Below are 13,464 nucleotides of genomic sequence, written 5' to 3' on the forward strand. Positions count from 1 at the left end.
GCGTTATGTGGAGAGGAAAATCACGAAAACTTCCCACTGTTAGCCTGATGGCAAGGGGAATCTAGCCCATGATCCGTTTACCACTGAGGATATTTTAAATCAGCACTGCGGTTGTTGCGAGCCAGTGCGGAATTCTTATCGACCAGCCATCGCTGGGATTTGAACCCGGGTCACCTCATTTGCTAACGTTCTATCCCCTGAGCCACCATGGCTGTTATGAGATGCTATTATAAAGAATAATTGTTCAATTGAACAATTATAAAGAATCATTGGTTACCTTATTATTCGGTTCATATCACATTTTTAAATAATAATAATAGTGAAATTAAAACTTATGATACAGAAAAAACACTGTTTTAACTGTATGCTTCCAAATTAATGGAACATTTTTTAGTCACTGTTGCAAAACTTAATCCTACATAAGTACAGTGAAACCTCTCGGGAAAGACCACCCTCTGTTCCACAGTAAAATGGTCGTTATTGGACGTTGGTCATTCTTAGAGGTTAAATCAATTGAATCCAAAATGTTAGAACTATTATAAATAAATGAACAGTTATGTTTTTGTGTAAATCTGCATTTAGTTTTATATCATAAAAATTAATTTACTTTAAAAAATTAGAGGTTTGTTTGAAATGTCTAGTTTTTTTTCTAAAGTAACTTTTGTTTCCTATTTTAATTTTGAAACTAAATCATTGATAGCATCGTCTTTATTACACTCAGACTGTAACATAAGGTTGCCAATCTCTAACTGAAATGGTTAAAAAGAGCTCTCTAAATATGAGTCACTCAGAAATATTTTGAATACATTTGAATTTACTTATTTATTTTTTTAATATTTTATATATATATATGTGTTTCTTTATTTAACCTATCCCGTGCGGAGGTCTCCCGGTCACTGGGAGAGGTTTTAATAGCCTCTCCCTAAGGTTTTCTTCAACACAAAGTCTATGGAAAAAATTCCGTTCTTCTCAAAAGTTAGGTTGTAAATAGAGGTGGTAGCCACACAGAGGTGGTGTTTCCTGGAAGTTTCCCAGTATTAAAGTCACTAAGGTTGGGCGAAAGGGAGTTTGCAATTCATTTTCCCAATTACTGCGTTCCGTATGTTTTTGATATGTGTAAAAAAGTTTTCTTTTTCTTAGTCTGTTGTTTTCATCGCATTGACAACACTTTTAGTTTCTGTTAACTTACAGTGTCACCTATCAGTGAGATTTAAAGTTTTTTCTAACCACGCCTAAAATATTTTCATTACTTAAGGAGCATACTGTGATGAAATTTCAGTTCTCTTGGATACTGTATGTGAATACAGGAAGAAACCGTCGAGGAGAAAGCCTGATTCCCTCCGGGATAAGGCTTCAAAACTTGCACGGACTTAAGATCTAAAGAGTCTTTTTAATGATCCTAAGGTCGCTTAGATTATTCGATCCCCAAAATCTTCTACATCAGAAATCAAGTTGGAATACTGCATATCACCTTCTTTTAGCCATTTACCTCCGGGTATCCAGTACATGGAGAGATTCAGCATCATCTCTCTTCAACATCATTCCAGTTCCATATTTTTAAGCGCTAGTTACACCATCATTACGGAAATGGCTTCATTGGCCACGCATCTACTCCTAGTTTCTGCAGTTCTCTTGGATCAGTGGTTTTTGTTTGTTACAGGGTTTCAATTTCACAACTTGAAAAAAATCATACACTATATAAACTATTGAAATAGCATACAGAATGACCAAAAAATAATGCAACAAATGCTTAAGGATAGTTGGATAAGCAATAAAGATTGCGAATTGCACAACTACCTATGCATCTAAAAGCAAGATAGGGGAAAAACAAGCGTGCATTATTCCTTCAATTCATATTATCCCTTCTACTGTAGTTTATACTTCCATATACCCTATAATGTTAATTAACTAGATACCTTACTAAGGTTAGAAAAAAATTAAACAATTCTATGACTATTATTTTTATTAGACGAACCATTTCTTTCTTATATACAGTACCTACTATTGCTATACAGTTCCTTACTACTATATTCAAAATTTATACATATATAAGTTAAGTGTAGGTATCATTTCCTTTTAATTCCAACATCATGCTTTTCGCTCTCGCGAGCCAATCCTCTGGAAGGCCGGCGAAGAAGGCGATGTCCACGTCCCACATATCTTTAGAAAGTTTCCCACCCAAGTTTTTCTGAACTCTTCTGGACACTTTGTCACAGACCATCTCGCGGAGGGCTATGGTCTTCACACCCTCACAGAACGTGCAGCTATTCTTATCTCGGCAGCAGCCGTGCCACAGGCAGTGCGCCTGGTGGTGTGGGTTCACTTTGGTGTGCCTGTCCACGCACACATTCCAAATAGAAGTGTTCATCATGTCCTCGAATTTCTCTGAGTAACCAACCAACATGATGGGATCTAGTTTATCGATGTCGTGGATTCCTGATGAGTCCTGGCTGAGAGGTTTCACCTGTGATGAAAAAAAAATTAGGACAGAAATTTTCATATGATGTTTCGTAATTCAAATGCTTGATTCAAATTTTGCAGATTGCTAGATAAAACCCGGATATTTGGGCTGGATAGTTATGAACTCCGTTCAAGACAATTGGGATGTCTAAATTTTTTCAATATTGGTTCTAGAAGGGCTTTCAATAATGGACCACAATTCATTTCTCTCTAGGTCCTTTATAGGTTTATAATGTTGGGTAAATGTAAGGGGTGGCTAGATCTTTTACCATTCGTCCTAGAATGGCTTTCAATAATGGATCAATTTTACTTCTAATGTAGGAGCCTTACAAATTTTTAACGTTGAGTAAGCATTGGGTTGTCTAGATTTTTTAATATTGGTCCTAGAATACCTTTTCATAATGGACCACGATTCATTTATATCTGGTCTAAAGGCTTACAATGTAGGGAAAATATTGGAATGTCTAGATCTTTTAATATTGGTCCTAGAAAGGCTTTCAATAATGGACCATGATTCATTTAGATCTAGGCCCCTTATAGTCTTATAATATTGAGGTGTCTAGATCTTGTAATATTGGTGCTAGAATGGCTTTTAAAAATGGACCAATCTTATTTTCAATGTTAGACACTTATAGGCTTTTAATATTGGGTAAACATTGAGATGTCAAGATTTTTTAATATTGGTCCTAGAATTTCAATAATGGAACACGAATCATTTCTCTCTAGGTCCCTTAAAGGTTCATAATGTTGCAAAAATATAGGGAGTGGCTAGATCTTTTAATATTAGTCCTAGAAAGGCTTTCAATAATGGACCATGATTCAGCTATATCTAGGCCCCTTATAGTCTAATAATGTTGGGTAAATATTGAGGTGTCTAGATCTTTTAATATTGGTGATAGAATGGCTTTCAAAAATGGACCAGTATTGTTTTCAATGTTGGACCCTTATAGAATTTTAATATTGGATAGATATTGGGATGCCAAGATTTCTTAATGCTGGTCCCAGAATGGCTTTCAATAATGGATCAATATTATTTTCAATGTAGGACCCTCAAAAACTTTTAAGGTATCCGTACACCTTCGATAACAAATTTTTGAAATTTCTGATTAAATTATCATCTTTTGTGATTTTAATATTGTTTATGAGTAAATAAAATAATTTTAAAAAACAAATTATAAAATTTATTATTATTTTTTGAAATTTTGATAAAAAATAAGTTAATTTTACTAAAAAAACTGTCTTACGCAAAACGTGATATTAAAAAAAGTTATTGATATTTTTTCACAAAATTAATTAAAATATTTTTATTTAACACTAATACAGGTTTTGAACTAAAACAATTCAGATATGTCTGCCTAAACCATTTTGACAGCCAAAAATATGTGTCAACACTCTAAAAACGGAAAAAGTCTAAGATCAAAAGAATTATAACTAGCTGTAAAACATTCAATTTTTATTATTTCTTCATGATTCTAGTTCAAAACCTGCTTTATAATGATAAAAAACTATGGTTAAAATTTGGAAGCAATACATGCAAAAGAATTTAAGTTTTTATGTTTTGCGTACTTTCAAAATCACAAAAAATGCATTTTGAGAAAAACGCAAAAACAAAAATTTTTTACAAAAATAAAGTACAAAATAGCATTATTCATAAAAAAACTAGTTATTTTTTAGTAACATAAGCATTCTTAAATAAAGTTATATCCTTTTTAAATCATATAGTTGCAAAATTAATTATTATGATACAAATAAGTACATGTCATTACATAAATACGAGTTTACTAATTATAGCATAAGTGTAGGCATATAAAAACCATGATATAAGTATATTGAATAAAAATTTTTATCAAGAACGAATTTTTATACTGATTACAAACAATAATAATAGCTTCATATTTAAATCATAACAATTTGATAATATAAATTTTATAGATAGAGCTAACTATTATGTAGTTGAAAAATTAAATAAAATTTAAAGTTAAAATTGGAAAAATAACTGTCAAGTGCAAAACTGAGAATATATTTGAATAATTTTATTATAACATCTTCATGAAGATGAGAGAAAATTTGAACAACAATTTAACTGAATCTTTTGAAACTTATTAAATCATTAGGCTGCTTTAAAATCAAGGTTCGGGTAAAATGAAAAATTGAGAAAAACACATTTCGAGAAAAATTAAAACTCATGTTTCTCTCAGGCAATTATAAAAATTTTACAAATTATAATTCAATACATATATCCTTTAAAATGTTGAAAAGAACTAAATAAATATGAAAACAATTCAAAAAATGACATTTCTGTTATGTATAATCTTTATATAGTGTCGTGTCCTTAAAATCCGCCATACTCATAGGTAACACCTTCCTTCTTCTCTCTCAACACATATTTATTTTTCCTATTTGCCCTTATAATTTTTCTACGCCTTCTGGTTGATGGTGTTGAATGAGCTTTCAACAGTTTTACTTTGTTTTTATTAAATGCAGATCTTGCAGGTGGTGGAGGTAAATTTAAAGTTGCACAAAACAATTTTGCACCTGAATATCCTTTGCCTATCCGTCTCATGCCATATACAAATCTCATATTTATTTCGGAAGTATTATTTATTTTAGGTGATGAAGAAAATCCTTCAGTAAACTTACACTCATGGCACTTTAAAACGAGATTACTGCACAATCCATAATTTGAATCCTCTTCAAAAATAAACCCCAAATTTGAACACTGAGGACATGCTAGTTTGTTGAATACCAATGACAGCATTGATAGATCAAATAATCTGTTACCAGAAAAATCCTCCTTTCCATCGGAATCATTATTGTTCACTAATGAATCATTTAATTTTGATGAACTAGCTGTACTAGAGTTCATCATACTTTCATTAGTATGACGATTGCCGTAAAACTGCCGCTTCCTCTTACGGGCAATTGACTTCCCCATTATTAATTTCAAAATAATGTAAACAAAAACAAAGTCAAACAGAACAAAACTTATTAATAATAAATAAAAAAACAACAGCAAATTTAACAAGAAAATAACAGAATTAACAAATTAATAACTATAAATTGAAGATCTAAATAAAGCGCAATCACAAGTATCAAAGATAAACAAGGATCTGATTCATTGATTATTAATTCATTGCCAGATTAAAATCTTATAAATATTTAAGAAAAACGTTGCCATTTCAAAAAAGTAATAAAAAAACTGCCCTTAAGTGAATAATATTCAAATATACGTAAGTAATCAAAACAAAACTAGCAGAAATCAAAACGAAACTAGCAGAAATCATTCATTTCCTGTGTAAGAATGTAACTTCCGGTTTCACAATTTCTAAGGAGATGTTTCGTTAAAATGCTATAACTCGGGTTATATTAAAGCTAAAAACAAAATTTAAACAGATTTAGAAAGCTGGATGTTTAAAGCATAATAAAATGTTAAAACCAAAAAATCGATAATTTGTTCGATTTTTATGAAAAAAGGGTGATTGGATACCTTAATGTTGAGTAAGCATGGGGATGTCTAGATTTTTTTAAATTGATCCCAGAATGGCTTTCAATAATGGACTACGTTTCAATTCTGTCTAGGTCTCTTATGGGCTATATTTTATAATATTGGTCCCAGATAGAAATTAATCATGTTACAATATTGAAAGCAATCTGAACCAACATTAAAAAATTGAGGCATCCCAATATTGGATCCTCGGTGCATGTTCTTATACGACCCATATTGAACCAATTTTGAGCCTGACTGGGGCCAATATAAAATTGTATCCAAGGAATCAATGGAAAATTACTATGTCTTGTCTCAATAAGAAAAATTTGAAAATTACTTCAATTAAGTTTTCAGTAATTATCTTTTTGATAAGAGGTTATTAAAATGAATTATTCCCTATTTATAATAAGCAGACGAAATCGTGCAATAATTTTCACTCACTACTTTTACGCTAAAAGATACGTTATACACTTCACATCAAGTTACGTTATATGCCTCAAATTAAGATAGCAAAAATCAATAACATCTCTGGAGACGATTCATGGTATATTAGAGTGTACAGCGTGATTGTTTGCCGTAAAATTAGAGAATCTGAAATTAATCAATTATAATATTTTGAAAATGTTCTACCACTCTCGTCATTTGGGAACATTTTTCATAGCTACTCAATATATATGGCTACTTTTTTGCAAAAGTTTAGTATTCTCAGTAGTAGATGCATCATGGGTTAGTTCCCCTTGCCATCAGGCTAACTGTGGTAAGTTTTCCTCTCCAAGTAACGCAAATAATAGTTAGTCTCATCAAAATGTCCTCCACGAAATAAATTTCTCCTAATATTTGATCCAGGAATTACCTTTTCTTCTGGATTGGATTCAAAATTACAGGGCTATGGAGTTGAACATTAATAGTCGTACACCCAAAGTTGGGTAGGCTGTTCAACGCCGGTTATAATATAAAATGTAAAACAAGGGAATTCGAATTTATTTGAATAAAACAAGAATCGAGAGCATCAAGATGAGCTGATGCGGTATATGGTTGAGTCTATGAACGGCACAAACATAAATAAAATAAAAAAGGAAAATTGAAGTGCACGGTCAGTGGACATGCGAATTCAAATCAACATTAGCATGCCAACTTGCTCCGGACAGAGAATAAATATTTTCTAGTGGAAGTTAATTAATTGCGATTCTTGGTTTAATAAATTCAATTTTATGGATTTTTATCCACCACTATTTCTAAACAATTCGTAAGCTTATATATTCACCACTTTATTTATTTTAGTTATGTTAAACCTTCTTAAGAAGTTACCAGAATTAGTCAAATATTTGCAAATTTTAGTTTGTAGTTATTTACCGTTTTTTTAAATTATTTTGGTTTGGCCGGAGCAGTTGGCATCTCTGCATTAGTAGTCGTAAGCCCATAAAATTGGGTTGGCTGTTTAACGACGGATTTAAAATAATGATTATTGGGTTTTAAATATGAATACTTTAAAACGTAAGTCATAGTGGAAGTCACGATTGAATAAATAAAGAGGTTATAAATAAATTAAAATGAATAGTCATTTCCACCCCGTTTTGCATTTTTTAGTCGCCTGTGGTATCCCTGAATCGAGAATACTCCTCTCGAAAACAAGGTAAATATTAGCTGATTTTGCTACCAGCTTTTCTTCATTTCTAGGGTTCAAACTGGCCTGAATAATTTTAATTACACTTTTCAATATGCTTTACGTTCATAACATTTAAAAAGAAATACAATAAGCAAATATACGAACCCTCTGTCCTAGTGAAGCCATCTTATCAGCCACCATTTGGAAGAAATTCAAATGATCCAAATAGTCAGAAAACGCCTCCAAAATCTTTAACTCGTCAAGTTGTCGAACATATTGACCACTCTCTCCGTTGCTGAGTTCCTTACAGGCACCCAGCGCTGTCTCAATCCATAAGGTGGTGTTCGTTACCCACTCTTGAACGCCATTTCTTCGTTTCCTGAAGGTTGTAGGATCGTCATAAAGGGCTGCATCCTTCTCCAGGCTCGATTGTAGGATGTCACTGTTGAATTGACAACTCCACGCCTTCGCTCTGACCTCCCTTTCAAAGTGTTGCCAATACTGTGGATCGTGGAACACATTCCATGAGGGTAAAGCGTGACTGTTTGTCTCAGCGCCTATGAAAATCACCAATAAAATTTAGCAAGTAGAGAAAACACATGATAATTTCAGGCCTGCAAACTACTACGCTTTTTGCAAAATATTTTATAGAGTGGTAAACATTTTCAGAATTAGTATTTGGTAATTTTGCCAACATTTTGAAATCATCACTATGAAAGAGCTAGTGCCAAAGTGGCGTTGCATATGAACTTTCAAATCATTTTCATATAAAGGTGTAGAAAATAAGTTTAAATGAATTAAAAATAATATTCTAAAACATAGACTTAGCTACCACTAGTATTAATTTTTACAAGAAGCGAAGAAAGTTGGCAGCCGTCTAATTTACAGGTGGAGACTCCAACAATTTGACGCTGTTGCGAATTATTATTTTTTCGCTGGAAATGAGCAAAATATAAACAAACGAACTATTTAAAAATATTTATTTGAACTTAAGCAGTTTCTTCTATGCAGAGACGTCAACAGCTCAGGATTTGATAAAATGTTTTTAAAAACGATGGAGTACTAAAAGCTAAAACTTGCAGGTTTTCAGTTAATTTTGACAATTTTATAAAAAGCTCAACGCGACCTAACTGTAACAAAATGGTGTAACACATAAGCCTTTGAATTATTTAGAAGTAAGTAAAACTCTATAAATCGAATTTAAATAACCAAGAATCATATATATTACAAGACTATCACTCAAGAATATTTATATTCGCTGTGCCGAGCAAGTTGTAGCGATGCAAAATTGTTCCGCATTGTAAAAAGAACATTTTCTAGTGGCAGTGAAGTTTGAGTTATTTTTAGTATATTAAATTTAGTTTCAGGTTATTTTTTCGCCACTACGTATCAAACATTCATAGTCTCATATAGAATAATACTTTTAGTTTCATAGCCTCATGGACAATATATTTTTAGTTTATAAAGTTTGATTTCAAATTATTTTTTCACCACTACGTATCAAAAATTCATAGTCTCATATAGAATACTACTTTTAGTTTCATAGCCTCATGGAGAATATATTTTTAGCTTATTAAGTTTGATTTCAAATTATTTTTTCACCGCTACGTATCAAAAATTCATAGTCTCATATAGAATACTACTTTTAGTTTCATAGCCTCATGGAGAATATATTTTTAGCTTATTAAGTTTGATTTCAAATTATTTTTTCGCCACTACGTATCAAGCATTCATAGCCTCATAGCCTACTACTTTTAGTTTCAAAGCCTCATGGACAATATATTTCTAGTTTATAAAGTTTGATTTCAAATTATTTTTTCACCACTACGTATCAAAAATTCATAGTCTCATATAGAATACTACTTTTAGTTTCATAGCCTCATGGACAATATATTTTTAGTTTATAAAGTTTGATTTCAAATTATTTTTTCACCACTACGTATCAAAAATTCATAGTCTCATATAGAATACTACTTTTAGTTTCATAGCCTCATGGAGAATATATTTTTAGCTTATTAAGTTTGATTTCAAGTTATTTTTACACCACTACGTGTCAAAAATCCATAGCCTCATATAGAATACTACTTTGTTTCAATTATCTCTTGGTCAGGTTTCGTACGCACCTGGAAATATTTAAAAACTGTTTTCAATTTTGTTATAAGAAAGTTGAAAATTTCTAAATATTATCTTCCACTTTCGTATCAAAATTTCATATCCTCCACCTTCGGATCTACGTATATTTACTTAGAGAAAATAGAATATTCCGGCATCTACAAACATAATATAAATTTTTTTTATCATATTGCTAACATTTTTTAATTTTTTCCAAGTGCGGATGAACCCTATCAATGAGATTACTGAAGAGTTGGCGAAATTATTATTTATTCTACAAGTTTTAACCCTTTAACGAGCCTTTTATTTTTAGTAAAGGTAAATTAAAGTATTTTTGGAATTGAAATTGTTTTAAGAACAGTAATTGATATTAAAAAAAACTCATTTTGTTTATAAAAACGCCATTTTTTTGGTGGTAAATATATTTAACATGACCTATTAGGAACTTACTGGCTTTTATTTTTATTTATTTATAAAATAAATTCCTCAAATGTTACAAACTTCAAAAGGAATTATGTATTTTATAACTTTTATACGTTTATTAAAAGTGACAAATGGTTACCAATTTTATTCAAACTCACTTCAAGAAAGCTGAAGTTATTGAAAAATGGAAACCTAAATTAAAAGTGGTAAAACGTGGTGGTAAGTATACTTACCACGGCCTTCAAAAGGGTTAATTCGCTATCAGTTTATTAAAACTTCCTTATAATGCGACGCATTTGGCATCTCTGCACGTGAAGAGATGTCAACCACTCCGCTTTCTACAAATTTTTTAATTAATTTGTAACGAATTAAATAATTAAACTTGTAGAATAAGGACAGCTATCCCCAATCTTTGGAAGTGTCACCAGCACCACGAGGTAACTGCAATAACGTTGCAATTGATATCATGCTTTGAATTTTTGATATATAGTGGTGGAAAAATTATTTAAAATAAAATTTACTTAACTAAAACTAACGTGAAATAATGTCAAAAGAGTTTTTTTGAAGTGGTAGAGAATCGGCATTTCAATGCAGAGATGCCAACTGCTCCGAATTGAACAAAATATTTAACAAAAGAAAAAAAAATGAGAACTACAAACTAAAATTTGCATATTTTCGATTAATTTTTCCAACATTTTACAAGAGTCAGCTCGGCTTAACTGTAACAAAGTGGTGCATCACATAAGCTTTTGAATTTTTTTTAGAAGTGATCAGTAATAATTCTATGAATCGAATTTACTAAACCAAGAATCATACATTACCATTTGAAACTATCATAAGCATATCTGACAACTCTTCCGGGTTTTTCCGGAAGATTTTATTTTCACATTTAAAGTGGTAGCGAGACTCATGTTATTCCAATTAACTTTTTGAATTATAATGATAATTATAAATGAGTTTGACCACCACTACATATAAATATATAAAAGCATAATAACTAATACGAAAGCGAATTTCTACGTAGTCAAAATACAGTTATATGTCTGAGTCAGATTGTTTTTCGTTTATTGTTTTACTACCACTTGCATACCTGTCAACTTTTCCGGAAGATTTTATTTTCATATTTAAAGTGGTAGCAATACTCAGGTTATTCCAATTAACTTCTTGAGTTATAGATGAGTCTGACCACCACTACATATAAATAATTACAGTAAATATATGAAAGCATAATAATCTTTACGCAAGCAAATTTCAACGGGATCAAAATATAAATATATTTTTGAATCAGATTGATTTTCGGTTATTGTTTTACAACCACTCTGAAAATCCATTCTCGGAAAGAGTGAAAGTTGGCAGGTATGCACTTGGAAAGTCCATTCTCGGAAAGAGTGAAAGTTGGCAGGTATGCATAAGACTACCATTCGATAAATATTTATCCGTAGTCCGGAACAAGTTGGCATTTGAGTTTCCATATCACATCTTGTAATTTCAGTCGCCTGTCTCATCCCTGCCACTTTAAAGATCTTTCCAGATCGAGAGAACACTGTATTTGCAGAGATGCGACAGGGGGGACTAACAATGTAAAAAGGGGTAGAAATTAAATTCATTTTTGTTTCTTTATTATCACATTAATTATTCTATTTACTTTACTATGACTTAATTTCAAGATATATTAATATACAATCACTTACAAGTGTGAACAAGAAATAATATGCTAGTAAAAGTAGCTAGTTTTAACCCTTTGCACTCCGATGCCCCCCACGGAGTTCAACCACTTTAAAACAAAGAAATTTTATAGGTTAATAATTAGTATCCAAATTGTTTTAAGAATTTTTAAACTGTATAACAATGAGTGTTACAAATGCTATTGTGCTGATATTAAATTAACCCTTTAATGAGCCGTTTATTTCTAGTAAAGATAATATATTTTTGAAATTGATATAAGGAAAAACAACTTATTTAACTTATAAAAAATTAATCTAAATTTTAATGCCATTTTTTTGGTGGTAAGTATATTTACCACGACCTATTAGGAACTTATTGACTTTTCTTTTTCTTTATAAATAAATTTTATAACTGCCAAACTTCAAAAGGAATTATGTGTTTTATAACTTTTATGCGTTTTCTTATACTAAAAAATGATTGCCAATTTTATTCAAACGCATTTCAAGAAAGCTGACAAATGGAAACCTCAGTTAAAAGTGGTTGAAAATATTAACTTTCACTAGCATGTTTTTTTTTTAAAAAATTACTATTCATCGCGAGTGTACAATATTCTATTTTAAATATAAATAATTTACAATATAATTTCTGGTGTTAGTTACGATTGAATAATTTAATATAGTAAATAGTGACAAAATTTAACAGATTAAGAATTGAGATTCTACATTTTAAGTCGCCCGTGCTATCCCTGAAAAATGAGTGAGATGGTCAAATAAAGAGGAAACGATACCTTACCTAATATTTCACGTCTTTCGCGAACACCCATGTCAGCAATATTAAAAGCAAATTCATACTTACCTAATAGTGTTGAGTGAAACCACAAATAAATCAAAAAATGTGAGAGAAACGATGTCAACATGTTTGGAAAAAAATATATAATATCCACGAGGTAATTACGTCATCAGGGGAAATAATTTTGTGAAAGAGCATGCAAAAACAATTTTGACGAAATTGAAACCTCATGCGGTAATGGATGAGTTAATTGTTTTTATGTTCGAACACGATCGAAGACGTTGACTTATTCTCAGTAAAATATTATCAATCAGAATATCACAGGTGTGAGCTTGATTTAAAAGATATCGGCAGTTGATAATGACTCAAAGCTGTGATAAAATTGAAACATTATCATTGATATTTTTTGTCAGAAAAAAATAGCGTCTTTTTGTAGCTCGTGATTATTATTCTTTTGTAGTGACCTTGACTTCTTTATTTCATCAAAACATTTTTTAACCTTTCCTACTTTTTGTTTTATTTATTTATTTTTTCTTTCTTTTCTTTTTCTTTCTTTTCTTTTACTTTCTTTTTTTTTTCTTTTCCTGTTTGTCAGTCAAAGCGTTATGTAAAAGTAAAAATATAAATGTTCATAAAGGGGGAAAAAAACGAATTATACTTATTGCATTTAACTTGTTGTTTCCCGATTCTAAATGTATCGGTCACCAAAGCGTTAGAAAATTAAAAGGATTGCACAAAAAATTAAAAAATGAATAAAAATAAATTTCGCAAGTGTACACATTCTTTAGAAATTTGTCAAAAAAACACATAATAATAATAATTTTGAACATGTGTAGTACTTTTCTTTCATTCAAATTTGAACAGATATTTTAATTTTAAATGTAACAAAAGCTAATTTCGAAGTATTCTACATACATCCAAA

The 13,464-nt window shown here is 30.8% G+C and overlaps 1 protein-coding gene across 2 annotated transcripts; it reads right to left on the minus strand.

Annotated features, from left to right (window-relative positions):
• Positions 1–1,945: 1,945 nt before the first annotated feature.
• On the minus strand, positions 1,946–13,015 carry LOC107445611 (uncharacterized). Of its 2 annotated transcripts, none has more exons than XM_016060051.4 (3): positions 12,609–13,015; positions 7,719–8,110; positions 1,946–2,464 (listed from the first exon to the last, which is right to left on the minus strand). In XM_016060051.4, the coding sequence occupies exons 1-3, from the start codon at positions 12,667–12,669 to the stop codon at positions 2,054–2,056; spliced, it is 864 nt and encodes a 287-aa protein (XP_015915537.3). In that variant the 5' UTR covers positions 12,670–13,015; the 3' UTR covers positions 1,946–2,053. The 2 variants fall into 2 exon arrangements, with proteins under 2 accessions (XP_015915537.3, XP_015915531.3); XM_016060045.4 differs by having other exon boundaries at positions 12,546–12,820.
• Positions 13,016–13,464: the final 449 nt, after the last annotated feature.

The sequence above is a fragment of the Parasteatoda tepidariorum genome, chromosome 5 (assembly GCF_982258835.1).
Source record: "Parasteatoda tepidariorum strain Cologne lab strain chromosome 5, Ptep-v5.0, whole genome shotgun sequence".
NCBI classification, from domain to species: Eukaryota; Metazoa; Arthropoda; class Arachnida; order Araneae; family Theridiidae; genus Parasteatoda; species Parasteatoda tepidariorum.

What these genes read in the sequence shown, in the direction of transcription:
- LOC107445611 (XM_016060045.4), bottom strand. Translation starts at nt 12,669, where the DNA reads ATGTTGACATCGTTTCTCTCACATTTTTTGATTTATTTGTGGTTTCAC. An exon ending in CGAAAGACGTGAAATATTAG is followed by an intron (nt 8,111 to 12,545) that starts GTAAGGTATCGT and finishes TGATTTTCATAG; the next exon opens with GCGCTGAGACAAACAGTCAC. An exon ending in TGGCTTCACTAGGACAGAGG is followed by an intron (nt 2,465 to 7,718) that starts GTTCGTATATTT and finishes TTTTCATCACAG; the next exon opens with GTGAAACCTCTCAGCCAGGA.